Source organism: Schistocerca gregaria, chromosome 4 (assembly GCF_023897955.1).
Source record: "Schistocerca gregaria isolate iqSchGreg1 chromosome 4, iqSchGreg1.2, whole genome shotgun sequence".
Taxonomy (NCBI): domain Eukaryota; kingdom Metazoa; phylum Arthropoda; class Insecta; order Orthoptera; family Acrididae; genus Schistocerca; species Schistocerca gregaria.
In genome coordinates, this window is record NC_064923.1 from 153,128,681 (window position 1) to 153,143,918 (window position 15,238).

Genomic DNA, 15,238 nt, shown 5'->3' on the forward strand with positions numbered 1-15,238 from the left:
GCCAAAAAGGTAGCTTGCTAATTATTTTAGAAGAAATAAACATTTTTATATACTTGACAAAAAATACTGCCATTATATCATTATTTTTAACGAACAGATCGAACTAAAAAGTCGTCGAAAAATTCACCAATATTCTAAAAAATCTTTAATGCTGAAATACAGTTCTTTGTCTAGAAATTCCGTTAAATAATTGGATTAAAGCTTTCATATTTATTTTTTTGAAGTTCTCGAGAATCAGGTGCCTAAGACACTGGAAAACTGATGGAATAGCTTATGATTAAGAAGATATTTTCAGCGTAGAGGGAACGAAGTCGCAAGTACTTTCATTTACTGAACCATATCAATAAACTCACAACATGCTTTATCATTTGTGGGATAGCAGGGATCCATTCCTAACAAGTGATGGGAAATAGGAATATGCTCAAGCATTCGTATGTACAAGGAACACAATAACAGGAAACACAAAGGCGTTAGTGTTAAGTATTTAAGATAATACTTTGTAGTTGTTTTACCTGCGAGCCATTTGCGACTGAAACAGGAAAGTGTGGTCACGGCAGTGGCACACCAAGTTCCCTCCGACACACACCGTGAGGTAGTTTCCGCAGTAGTAGATAGAACTTTTGATGTAGAGTGGGTGCAGGGGGAATGGAGATACGGTGCAGATCGATGAATTAGATTAGACAAGCAACGTATTACAGTGTCTCATATTTTATTGCCGAGATCTCTATGACCCGAGCAGTAGAGTCTGTGCAGTACTGGTTCCCTAAATCTACCCAACAGGATTTGACGAAATGTATGTCGTATTTCTTCCAAGGGATTGCACATGATTCTGTTATTCTTTTGTTAGGACTATTCCAACATGTTACTGTCGACTCTCTAAAATGCTTCGCTGTTTGTCATGCCTACTTAACAAGGCCGCCAAACGCTGGAACAATTCTCTAGAAGTTGTCGCTCTGGCGTTCTTTTCTTTTATGATTTCTTACCAAATCACTGCATTTTCCGAGAATGCTTCCGACATATCTATGCCTGTCATTCGCCTGCCATAATACTGATTTAACGTTTTCGTTCCGTATCATATCGCTTGTCATTAAACTAAAAAAATGGACGTCGTAAGAGTAGTAGTAGTAGTAGTAATAGTAGTTTTTCGTTGAGTAGGTCCCTTTTACAGGGATACTGGACATGTCTTGGTACTACTTGTTCAGTACTGGTCTTGTTAACGGATATTACCGGGACGTTAGTCTTTAAGGCATTGTCTTGCACTTATTCACATTTAATGATTTCATGACAGCTGCCGTTCGTTAGACCAAGTGGATGTTTTGTTAGAGCCTTTCTGTACATCCTTCACATTTTCCAAGGACGGTACTTTTCTGTAGACAGTAACATTGTCAACCAATAATCAGCTAGGCAGTTGTGTGGTGGTGTGGATCGTCAGTAGGTAGCTGGACATATAGCTCAGTGCGGTGCGCACTGGTTTGCCAGAATCAACTTGAACCTTCGCACTGGATTAATCACTACTGGTTTGTTTCACTAGCCAGGCAGTGTGTGATTTTTAGGGAATATTCCATTCTCGTTTAGTCTAATGCTGGGCTGGTCCGTTATCTCCCGGTGAGGAAATAAGATACACACAGAAACGAAGAATCCATGATTCGCCGAGAGATAACGCCCTCAGGTTAATTGGCGCCTGTAACATTTAGAACATGTGGCCACGAAGTTAAAATGAAAGAATTTTTTTTAAAAATAATGAAAACAGAGGTATAAAACTAGGGGTGAGGGGGAGTGAGAGAGAGAGAGAGAGATAGAGAAATAGACAAAGTGAGAGACACATACACTGGAGAAAGAGTGAGAGACGGAGAGAGAGATAGAGAGAGAGAGAGGAAGAGAGTGGGCCAAGTGGGGAAAGAAGACAGAGTGTGGGAGAGACCAGGAGAGACTGAGTGACACAGAGACTGACAGAGAAAGACAGGGAGAGAGAGGCGCGCACACACACACACACACACACACACACACACACACACACACAGAGAGAGAGAGAGAGAGAGAGAGAGAGGGGGGGGGGGGGAGGGGAGGGAGGGAGAGAGAGAGATGCAAAGACAGAGACACAGGGACAGGCAGAGAAGTGCGGAACTACACACGACCCACATATCTGGGGGAAGTTGTGTCGACTGACTCTTGTGCGAAGGTGGTGTGTGCTGATATTTCCGCGGAGCTCAAGACATTCGTTTTCTTCGCCAACTCACAACCGACCTGTCACCTTCCAACCTAACCTAGGGTTCTGGCTAAGCGACAAACCGCTCTTTACATTCCCTGGCCTTTGCTTCTTACAACCACAGTATGACATTCCAACTTAACGTAGACGATGGACCAACAAGACTGAAAGTGGTAAAGATAACGTAACTTATCATAAAAATTCGACTGTTTTTTTTCCAACCGTTCACCACAAATTAAAACTAATTTCTAGCGACACACGTCGCAGACTACAGCATGCCGTGGCTGTATGCTACCTCCGGAAACCCATTTATCCCAGAAGAGCTCCAGACTCTGCAGAAACGTCTGTCGGCAGATATATCATACCATACAAGTCTTCCAACCTTATCTGGGGTCTTTCACACTGTGCGAACGAATTTTTTATTGTCAGGAGCAGAAAAACTGGAAGACTACCCTTTTGACAGCATTATTCAGTAATAAATCGTTAACATAATGCGATTAACGACCATAAAGAGACTGTAATCCGGTCTACGTTGTGTGTTTTATAATTAGAGACACTGAAGCTGCGGTAACTGGGCTACACACGGGACACGGAATTTTGTGATCGGCCAGATCGCAACAACCACAGACAGCCGCCGGCGACCAGTGCGTGGATCTTTCGGTACTAACACGACACGGGCCCGCGGCGTGCCAGACAGAGTCTATTGAAACTGCAACAGCGCCGGACGGAACTTCTGTCAATAGCTGAGCGGCGGGCGGCAGCGCCGCGCGCCTATCGGCGAGTAATTATACGGCGCTCTTTGATCTCCGCCGGTAGGTCTCGCTCTAACAACGCGGAATCTGGAAAGGGCTGTCGCTGCCCTAATTTACCCCACCAAAGCACCCTCCCCCTCCCACTTTTCCACTGCGGGCGTATCATTTCAAACTAGCCACTTCAAATTTGCGCGCCGTACTTACTTAATTCTCAAAAGCTTCTTAGTCTGTGCAGTGGGGGTGAGGGTGGGTGTGCGGGGAGGGGGGGGGGGGGGAAGAATGAATTAACAGGAAAACCTCAGCGCGACCGACGCTTTACATTGTAACGGGCACCCAATTCTCCTTATGACGCGCGTGCCTTCTAATTTTCTTTACGTTTTAACTCAGTTGGCTTGGACGTTATTGTCTGCAATATTCACCATCAGATTTATTGCCTACGTATCTCTGCGAAACTACAATGCTTCGAACATAAGCTCTCTGGACAAAAAACGCTACTGGCCGTTAAAATTGCTACACCGCGAAGATGACGTGCTACAGACGCGAAATGTAACCGACAGGAAGAAGATGCTGTGATATGTAAATGATTCGCTTTTCAGAGCATTCACACAAGGTTGCCGCCGGAGGCGACAACTATAACGTGCTGACATGAGGAACGTTTCCAACCGACTTATCATACACAAACAGCAGTTGACCTGCGTTCCCTGGTGTAAAGTTGTTGTGATGCCTCGTGTGAGGAGGAGAAATGCATACCATCACGTTTCCAACTTTGATAAAGGTCGGATTGCAGCCTGTCGCGATTGCGGTTTATCGTATCGCAACATTGCTGCTCGCGTTGGTCGAGATCCAATGACTGTTAGTAGGATATTGAATTGGTGGGTTCAGGAGTGTAATACGGAGCGCCGTGCTGGATCCTAACGGCTTAGTGTCACTAGCAGGCGAAATGACAGGCATCTTATCCGCATGGCGGTAACGGATCTTGCAGCCACATCTCGGTCCCTGAGTCAACAGATGTGGACGTTAGCAAGACAACAACCATCTGCACCAGCAGTCCGAGGACGCTTGCAGCAGCATGGACTATCGGCTCGGAGACCATGGCTGCGGTTACCTTTGACGCTGCATCACAGACAGGAGCGCCTGCGATGGTGTACTCACCGACGAACCTGGGTGCACGAATGGGAAAACGTCATTTTTTCGGATGAATCCAGGCTCTGTTTACAGCATCATGATGGTCGCATTCGTGCTTGGCGACATCGCGGTGAACGCACATTGGAAGCGTGTATTCGTCATGGCCGTACTGGTGTATCACCCGGCGTGATCGTAGGGGTTGCCATTGATTACACGTCTCGGTCACCTCTTGTTCGAATTGGCGGCACTTTGAACATTGGACCTTACATTTCAGATGTGTTACGAATGTGGCTCTACCCTTCATTCGATCCCTGCGAAACACTACATTTCAGCAATATAATGCACGACCGCATGTTGCAGGTCCTATGTTCGACTGTTGCCCTGGCCAGCACATTCTCCAGATCTCTCACAAACTGAAAATGTATGGTGAATGGTGGCCGAGCAATTGGCTCGTCACAATACTCCATTCACTACTCTTGATGAACTATGGTATCGCGTTGACGCTGCATGGGCAGCTGTACCTGTACACGCCATCCAAGCTCTGTTTGACTCAATGCCCAAGCGTATCAAGACTGTTATTCCGGCCAGAGGTGGTAGTTCGGGGTACTGATTTCTCAGGATCTATGCTCCCAAATTGCGTGAAAATGTAATCACATGTCAGTTCCAGTATAATATATTTGTCCAATGAATACCCGTTTATCATTTCTTCTTGGTGTAGCAATTTTAATGGCCAGTAGTGTATTAGCCCACCTCCACCTCCCTTAAATGAGCACAGTGCTGTGGTGTGTATGTTGTTAGTCTGTTGCATGGAATCATCACGGTAAGACTGCTCGCCGTGGAGACGTTGCAGATTGACAGACAGAAGCTGTCGTGTTCGGAAGTGCCCATGCATACAACAAGAATGAAGGTGCCAAATGTTGTACCACCCATAGCCACGTGACACGGCGTGAAAACAGTTGTCGTAAGAAGGTCCTAACCAAGAATGAAAGTCGCTTTAAAACCCGATAGGCATTGCTGCCGTCAACGAATGCATGTTAATCAACAAACCCTAGGCAATGCACATTAGCATTCGAGTCGAGTACCGCGCAAAAGGCCGTTGCCCATAATTGAACACAATGTTTTACGGAACCATTAAACACAGAATCTTGAGTGTACGTTTTGTACCCGTTTTGTATGGTCCAACTTTTACCGATTACCCACGCCTTATATCTTAATTACCATCTTGTGGCTATATTGCTGAGCAACGGACAGTCCCTCAAGCTGTATCAACATGTCATGCACCTGTGAATAAGGATCAGTTTCGCAGATTTTTCCACACTGTTGAGCAGAGGGATAAACTAAACAGGGTGTCCCAGGAGGAATGCTCAGTATCTAGGGATATGATAGGAACGTTCATTTAAGGCAAAAGAACTACATACGGACATGTGCCTTACTCCGAGTGGTTTCTGACGTAGAACAGATTTAATGTAGTCTTCATTTTGGGTCAGTATCGCGCAAGTATGTGTGCTACCCTCAATCCTGGACTGGTTGTTTTCGTACTATTAACTGGTCACTAAGGTCGTCAGAGCTTACTCCATCAGATTTTTGTTTATGGGTTTGGGTGAAGTTTGAGCTGCACAAAAGAAATGTGAATACTCGAGGTGAACTTCTTGGTCACATCATGGACGCGCAGACCTCGTTTGGGATTTGCAGAGGCACTCAGACTAGCAACAGAACTTGTTCTTCCAAGTATGCACAAATGCACTGAAGTTGATCTTGGGATTTTAAATGAAACAACAAGTTTATTGCTACCAGTCACCATCTTGGGATATTCGAAATTTATTGTGAGCTGCATAAAAGTTGTAGTATGTTTTGCAATTAAAGTCGAGCCACATTAATGTGACCACCTGTCAAAAGCCTGATTAACCACCTTTTATAGAGCGGACCGTTTCAAGGCCTTCAAGAACAGAGTTAGTGCGGTTCTGGAAGGTACCGACAGGGATGTACCGTCATTCCGACTCCACTGCCGTGACTACCTGCGTTAAGTTTCTAGGTTGACAATCCATGGCGCGAAAAGTCCGGTCGAAATACTCCCACAGATTCTCTATTGGATGTAAATCTGGTGAGTCTGGTGGCCAAGGGACTACGGTAAACTCATCCTGGTGCTCTCCGAGCCAGTAATGGACAGGGCGAGCTTTGTGAAACGTTTCGTTGTGGTGCAGGTAGATGCCATCGTATCGAGGAAAAACAAACTGTGTGTGTGGGTCGACATGATCCCTAAGGATAGATGCATACTTGTGTTGATCCATGGTGCCTTCCAGAATGATGATATCACACAGGGAATGGCACGAAAACATTCCCCAGACCACAACGTTCCCTCCTTCGGTCTGGACTCTCGCAACGACTGCTGCAGGGTGTTTGCTTTCAGAAATTTCGTGCCGTACATGCCAACGGCCATCAGTCCGACGGAGCATAAAACGTGATTCACCTGAAAAGGCCCAGTGGATGTCCAGCTGCAGTGTTGGTCTGCAAATTCCAGCCTTCGTCACCGATGAACGCCAGTCAGCAAGGGTGCATGAATCAGGCGCCTGTTGCAGAGGACCATACGCAGCAATGTTTGCTGAACGGTCGTTGAGGAGACGCTGTTGATAGCGTCTGTTTCATCTGGGTGGTCAGCTGCTCAACAGTTGCACGTGTCTTTGCCCGTACACATCTCCGTAGCCGTCGTTCACATTATGGTCCGTGAGGCACCACAATTGTCTCGCCACTGGTTTTGGGTAGCGCCATTTTGCCATGCACGGTATACTCTAACTATGGTGGCATGCAAAATATTTTACAGACTTAATCGTTTCAGTAATGCTTCCGAAAGCCAATGATCATGCCCATCTGGGCGTCCTGCATTACGACGAAGACTGCACTGTTTTCCGCGCCCGCCCCAATCACCCTGACAAACGATACATTTCACATACCCTCCAGTGCAAATGATGCCACCAACCGCCTGTGACTGCTTGTTGCACGTTGACGTCAAACATAGGTGGTGATCACATTAATGTGAGTGGACCGTGTATTTAAAAAGCATGTTGTAATGCTCAGTAAGTGCTGTACATGTGAAAACCTGTCAATCTGTTCAATAATCTTATTTTGAGTCATTAGTCTTCTGACTGGTTTGATGTGGCCGCCGCGAATTCCTAATCTTTGTCAACCTTTTCTTTTCAGAGGAACACTTGCAACCTACGTCATCAATTCCTGCCCTATATATTCCAATATCTGTCTTCCAATATAATGTTTGTCCTTTAGAGCTCTCTTTAGTATCATGGAAGTCATTTCCTGATGTCTTAACAGATGCCATACCATCCTATCCGTTCTGTTAGTCAGTATTTTCCATACATTCCTTTCTTCTCTGATTCTGCGCAGAACCTCGTCATTTCTTACCTTTTTGTCCACCTAATTTTCAACAGATTTCTGTAGCACCACAATTCAAACGCTCCGAGTCGATTTTGTTCCGGTTTTCCTATAATCCATGGTTCAATACTGTGCTGTGGTCCAAATGTACATTTTCATAAATGTCTTCGTCAAATTAAGGCCAATGGTTAATTTTAGAAGACTTCTATTGACCAGGAATGATAGAGAAAATAAATGATAGCGTACAGTGAATGTGTTCTATCTCCGAAACTCTTCAGAATGGGGCATACGTCCGTATGAAGTGTTTTGCTTCATATGATCGTTCTTGCCACATCACTGAATACTGGGCATTTTTCCTGGGGTACATTGTGTAAAACACCTTGCTATTCCTCTGTAACATCTATAATTTGTGTACAGTCAAATACTCTTAATGCTTGCATACAACAAAGAAATAAATGTTTGTCGTCGCACAGAGTCGTAAAATGCTAGTGTTTTCTTCATCGGACTTTTGCTTCAGTTTCGAAAGCAAGTATCTGCAGAGGAACTGCTCGTATGCGGAAAGCACACAGTACAACGCGTTCTGTTTGCGGCTGGCCTTCGCCGCAGCTGTAGTACTTGTCTGTTGCAGGATCTTACCTTCGTTCTTGGGGGCCGGCGGCTTCCTGGTCGCCCAGTTGGTTCGGATGCTGCGGCTTCCCAGCCACTGGCCGTTCATCGCTGCGATCGCGCTCTCCGCTTCCTGCAACACGAGAAACGCCACACCGCTGTTACCACTGTGTCATCTGGGTCACCTTCAGTCTTAAACACTACGCTTGTACTTGGAATTATTCTGGCGTCTCTAGCTCGTAAGCTGGGTAAAAAACCACAATTTTCCTGGGGAGTTTTACCTTAATTTTTAAAAAATCGTCGTCATTTGCTTGAAACGCAAATACGTTTGCCTACAGTAAGTTTAGCAACGGCCTGCCGCAGTGGATACGCCGGTTCCCGTGAGATCACCGAAGTTAAGCGCTGTCGGGCGTGCCCGGCACTTGGATAGGTGACCATCCGGGCCGATGTGCGCTGTTGCCATTTTTCGGGGTGCACTCAGCCTCGTGATGCCAATTGAGGAGCTACTCGACCGAATAGTAGCGGCTTCGATCAAAAATACCATCATAACGACCGGGAGAGCGGTGTGCTGACCACACGTCCCTCCTATCCCCATCCTCAACTGAGGATGATACGGCGGTCGGATGGTCCCGGTAGGCCACTCGTGGCCTGAAGACGGAATGCTTTTTTTATATACAGCAAGGTTCACATGCAAATACATTGATTAGGGCTGCTTGTGTCAGATTTTCCGCTCTTCAGACAAATTAATTTTCAAAACCTGAAGATGGAGTAAAATACTTAATTGAAGAGATATTTACATTTATTTTAAAATCATATGCCAATGGCACCGGTTTCCCTCAGATCACCGAATTTAAACACCTCGGACTTGGCTAGCACTTGGATGGGTCATCGTCTGGGTCCGCCTAATGCTGTTGGCTAGTGCGGTGCACTCAGCTCTTTTGGGGCCAATTGAGGAGCTGCTTGACTGAGAAATAGCGACACCGGTCACGAACAATGGCAACGGCTGGGAGAGGGATGTGCTGACCACATGCCAATCCATATCCGCATCTGGTGATGCTTAAGGGCTGAGGATGACCTTCTTGGCCTGTTTGGAGGGTGTTTGGATTTCTGTTTTAAGTTGAAAACAGCCCACTGAAGATGTAAGTACTTGTCTGTTACATTTTAGAAACAAATATTGATGTCTTTACAGTGAAAAATGTTTCACTGTACTGCTGTAAAAGTCGTACTGACAGAGAGTTAGTTAAGAAAGGGTATTAAGAGCTGCTGTGAGAAGCCGTGCAAGGATCTTATGTCATCTCACGTCAAAGATCTTTTTTTCTTTTCTTTTTGTAGAGACAGTCCACAGGTTGCAATGGATTTTATAGTCGAATTGACCATGGTTTCGACTCCTAAACTAAGGGAGTCTTCATCAGAATTTATATTACATGCGTAAGAAGTTGAGCATAACAGCTCTCGTCATACAATTTTAACGCCAAAAAGGCCACGTCACATAATAAAACATAGCTATTATGCTCAACTTCTTATGTATGTAATATAAATTCTGATGAAGAATCCCTTAGTTTAGGAGTCGAAACCATGGCCAATTCGACTATAAAATCCATTGCAACCAGTGGGATGTTTTACTATAAAAAATATTTTCACGGTCGCTGCACAGAGCTATATTTAAAGTTGTAAAATATTATCTTTTATATTTTTTTTGGTTATCTACTTGTCGCTGTCTGATGTTTCGATAGTCAAGCAGCAACTTCTGCTTAAGCTATGCCCAGTGGTAAAAAGTATTATTTGCCTGCCAACAATCGTTTGTGGGCTGTCGTCATCGTGAGCGCTGTGTGCTCGCTGGACGTGCAATTTGAGTTAGTCGCAGCTGATCAGTAGCTGCCATCACATGCTAGAGCGTCTATATGTGTGTACCAAAGCGCATCATCACGTTAATTATCGTTTAGGCAGGACCACTAAACCCCCGAGTCTTTAACGAACCGAACTCGCATCCATAAAGCTGCTCCAAACGTCTTATGAATAACTATAACAACACTCAACACTCAATAACCATTCAAATTATCATGAAAATTATAACAGTTAAAAAGTCAAGAATGAATAGGTGTTTCAAAAGCCGCTTAGCTGCATGAAGATGCTTTATTCGCTACTACTGGGTTCACGGTTGTATAGATGCATCTTCTGCTTTATAATGGTTAAATTTTCATAATTTAGATAGACAAATGCAGAGCGCCAGCTTTTATCTACATTAAGGGGCACTTTTTCGAAAGATGGGATTCCGTAATTGCCCGTGAACATTATGGAAATATAACAATTATAAGCCTGAAGATGCGTTTACACTTGCTTAAAACCGGTAGTTGCGAATAAAGAACCTTTATACAGCTATGTGGCTTTTGGCAGCATACTATCATTCTTGATTTTTTAAATTTTTATGATAATTTGGATGGTTGTTGACTGTTGTTATTGACATACAGTGTGTCGGAGATGTGGCTGCTCTCCCCCAGATACTTGTTTGTGCCTTACTAACGAGTTAATGTTCAAAAAATGGTTCAAATGGCTCTGAGCACTATGGGACTCAACCGCTGTGGTCATTAGTCCCCTAGAACTTAGAACTACTTAAACCTAACTAACCTAAGGACATCACACACATCCATGCCCGAGGCAGGATTCGAACCCGCGACCGTAGCAGTCGCACGGTTCCGGACTGCGCGCCTAGAACCGTGAGTTAATGTGTTAAATATTACACGTTAAGCGTATAAGCGAGTAAAAGGTTAGAAAAGGTTTGAAATTATCTTTAAAGTTTGTTGGAAACGGGAAGTGCCCTCATTATCAAGCACTAGACGAGTATATCCCGGGTAATTTGCACTCCGTTTAAAATACGACCTGGTTTTTCAGGCATTGCAATGTGTGTGACGCCACATCTCATGAATTATTCGTTGTACAATGGCATAATTTTGCAGGTTCATTCAGTAGCACACGTGGATACTGCCTGTAAAACGTGTTGTGAATAGAACTGGCAGTAAAGAAGTACTGAAATAAAACGTCACAAGCTGAACTTTTTAAATTCGGTCAATAATTGCATAAAATATTCAATATCAACTTGTGGTCTCTGGAAGCCGTTAGGTAGGCTACATGAAAACTGGGATTGTGTGATCGTGCTATGGGATAACTATTTTGTACTACACTCATGTGATAGGAGATTAATCGGTAATGCTAGATTTTTTGGTTGAATCAAGGTACCGGAGTCAAAGGGTTTCTAGAAGGTTATTGCATACAGCCATTTTCAGTTTTGGTGTTTCTGTAGTAAACGAGGGGCTAAATAGGAAGTTTGTTACCTGTAATCAATTGTGGCACACTCTTTATTGTCCGAATCTCACAATATTTTATAAATATATACATTTATACGCAGTAAAGAGAGAGATACGGCGAACTCTTTAGGAAAAGACAGGATACGCGTATAATTAGAGAAGTAGTTAATGTGACATTTCCGTTTCGCTGAGAGTGTTAGAGAGTGACGAATGATGGAAGTGGTTTAGTAAGTGAACTGTTCAAGTATGTGTTCAAAGATAGGTACTGGCAGAATTGAAGCTGTGAGGACGGGGCGTGAGTCGTGTTTGGAGAGCTCAAATAATAGAGCACTTGCCAACCGAAGGCAAAGGTCCCGAGTTCGAGTCTCGTTCCGACACACAGTTTTAATCTTCCAGGAAGTTTCATATCAGCGCACACTTCTCTGCAGAGTGAAAATCTCATCAGGTAGTATGTTAGTTGGTTGATTTGGGGAGAGGAACAAACAGCGAGTTCAGTGGTCCCTTCGGATGAGGGAAGGACGGGGAAGGAAATCGGCTGTGCCCTTTCAAAGGAACCATCCTGGCATTTGCTTGAAGCTATTCAGTTAAAACAAACAAAATATATACATTTTAAAAACACATCATAGGAAAATGAATTTTTTCTGAAAAAAGAAAAAAACAGAAGCACTGCACTGTGCCGGCCGGGGTGGCCGGGCGGTTCTAGGCTCTACAGTCTGGAACCGCGCGACCGCTACAGTCGCAAGTTCGAATCCTGCCTTGGGCATTGGTGTGTGTGATATCCTTAGGTTAGTTAGGTTTAAGTAGTTCTAAGTTCTAGGGGACTGATGACCTCAGAAGTTAAGTCACATAGTGCTCAGAGCCACTGAACTGTCAATTAAAATCTGAAGGACATGCACTGGGTGAGAAGTATTGCCGGAGGAGAGAAAATGTTTCATAGGGCTGAGGGGTGTGGGTGAAAAGATAGGGGTCTGTTACGTAGGAAACCTATGGAGGTAGCAGGTAGGAGTTGAGGTGGATAGCGGGAAATACTGTCGGTAGGAAATACAAAAGGTGAGGATTAGTGTGTTGAGTGGGTGGGGTAGTGGTGACAAGAGGAAAGGGATGGTGATGGATGAAGAGGGAAGAGGAGACAGAAGCCCTGATGTGGGGTAGAACAGGGCAGGAATAGTTAAAGTTCGTACGAGGGATAAATAACGGGGCGAATCTCATTGTCTGGGAGAGGGAATTGGTTAAAGTTATGTTGGAACAAGATGTGGAGTGTGAGTAGTTGTAGGACGGAGGTACGCTAGTGAAGGTGTGGCACCATATCTGGGTTGGTCATCAAAGGTAGACAAGGGGGTTATTGATATCTACACTACTGACGATTAAAATATCTTCACCACGAAGATGACGTGCTACAGACGCGAAATTTATCCGACAGGAAGAAGATGCTATGATATGCAAATGAATAGCTTTTCAGAGCATTCACACAAGGTTGGCGCCGGTGGCGACACCAACAACGCGCTGACACGAGGAAAGTTTCCAACCGATTACTTATACAGAAACAGCAGTTGACCGGCGTTGCCTGGTGAAATGATGCCTCGTGTAAGGAGGATATATGCTTACCATCACGTTTCCGACTATGATAAAGGTCGGATTGTAGCCTATCGCGATTGTCGTTTATCGTATCGCGACATTGCTGCTCGCGTTGGTCGAGATCCAATGACTGTTAGCAGAATATGGAATCGGTGGGTTCAGGAGGGTAATACGGAACGCCGTGCTGGATCCCAACGGCCTCGTATCACTAGAGGTCTAGATGACAGACATCTTATCTGCATGGCTGTAACGGATCGTGCGCCCACGTCTCGATCCCTGCGTCAACAGATGGGGACGTTTGCCTGACAACAACCATCTGCACGAACAGTTCGACGACGTTGGCAGCAGCAAGGACTATCAGCTCGGAGACCATGGCTGCTGTTACCCTTGACGCTGTATCACAGACTGGAGCGCCTGCGATAGTGTACTCAACGACGAACCTGGGTGGACGGCTGGCAAAACGTCATTTTTTCGGATGATTCCGGGTTCTGTTTCCAGCATCATGATGGTCGCATCCGTGTTTGGCGACATCGCGGTGAACGCACATTGGAAGCGTGTATTCGTCATCGCCATACTGGCGTATCACCCGGCGTGATGGTATGGGGTGCCATTGGTTACACGTCTTTGCCACCTCTTGTTTGTTTGCACATCGCGGTGAACACACATTGGAAGCATGATGGTATGGGGTGACATTGGTTACATGTCTCGGTCACCTATTGTTCGCACTGACGGCACTTTGAACAGTGGACGTTACATTTCATATGTGTTACGACCCCTGGCTCTACCCTACATTCGATACCTGCAAAATCCTACATTTCAGCAGGATAATGCACGACTGCATTTGCAGGTCCTGTACGAGCCTTTCTGTATACTGAAAATGTTCGACTGCTGCCCTGGCCAGTACATTCTCCAGATATCTCACCAACTGAAAACGTCTGGTCAATGGTGGCCAAGCAACTGGTTCACCACAAAACGCCAGTCACTACTCTTGACGAACTGTGGTATCGTGTTGAAGCTGCATGGTTACGGCCAGAGGTGGTTGTCCTGGGTACTGGTTTCTCAGGATCTATGCACCCAAATTGCGTGAAAACATGTCAGTTCTAATATAATATATTTGTCCAAAGAATACCCGAGTATCATCTGCCTCTTGGTGTAGCAATTTTAATGGCCAGTAGAGTAGTTTGTATATAAGAGACACGGAGGTGTTGAATATGGCTAAGGAGAGGTAGGAATTTGATGAGATGGCAGAGTATCCATGCGGAGGCAGATTATCGATTGCGGAAAACTAGACGACGTGCATGGCGTTCAAGTATTTGGAGGGAGTTAGAGACTTTGGTGGAGATACATCCAACATTTACATATCAGGGGATGGGTAGGATGAGCGTTTTATATGTGTGGAAACTAGTGGAAGGGTATAATCCCTAAGTTCGGCCTGTTAGTAGTTTTCGTCTGTTGCTTTGTAAGTGTTTCAAGCAAATTCCATGCGGGAAGGAATTTCAACCCGTGAATAGAATAGACCAGCTGTGTACAGGAGCTGTCCGTCGACTTTTGTCCCAATTTCTGACTTTACCACAAACTCAACTCCTCCGCTCGCTGCAAGCAGTGTGAGTATGTGTGTTCCCTGCCGGCCCCTCATTCAAATTCCACGTCAGACGTCCTGTGACGCAGAGGCCTGCGGTCACAGGGCCATCTGCGGGGGACAGTGCGAGCGCGGCCAAGCGAAGCCGTTGCTCACCGCCGGCGGGGTCCGGCCAAGTCCCGGCAGAGTTGGCTTGCGGCGTAATGGTCGCGCGCGCTTGCCTGCGCAGTCCACACGCAGGTGGCTGCGGGCCGGCCGCAGCGGGGCAAAGTGGCGGCCAAGACCGGCCGAGGTGTGCCTGGCAATTACGTAGATGGCGGCGGGTCGCGGCAGACTTTGATTAATGGGCGGGCCCCGGGCTCCTGGCCGACCGCGCGCGTAGGTGGCGGAGTTCCGGCCGGCTGGCAGATGTTGCGCCCAAACTTTGGATTGAGACGGCGCTGGCGCCAGCGCCGGCGTCTAATGGCGCGCCCTAATCATGGCGTCCCCCGCGCCGCGCCGCGCAGCGCCACCTAACTGAGTTATTGTTATTACCATAGCCCGGCTGCCTGGTCACTTCGCCCTGGCCCGCTTCGCGCGCCGAATGGAAGACGCGGCCAAGATTGCGCCGGTAAACTCTGATTATGCGCCGGCGTACTCCCATCAGGACAACGCGCGAGCTCCGAGCCGCCTGCGCTAAACCCACTTCTTAGTACTCGGCACTCTCTCAAGC

General features: G+C 45.9%; 1 protein-coding gene across 2 annotated transcripts in view; it reads right to left on the reverse strand.

Moving 5' to 3' along the window:
* Window positions 1-15,238, reverse strand: part of LOC126365912 (cytotoxic granule associated RNA binding protein TIA1-like) — a 1,308,360-nt gene that overhangs the window by 304,687 nt on the left and 988,435 nt on the right. For both annotated transcript variants that reach the window (XM_050008648.1, XM_050008649.1), the window contains exon 4: window positions 8,101-8,203. In XM_050008648.1, coding sequence (XP_049864605.1) covers window positions 8,101-8,203 — 103 coding nt within the window. The remainder of the gene's footprint in view (window positions 1-8,100; window positions 8,204-15,238) is intronic.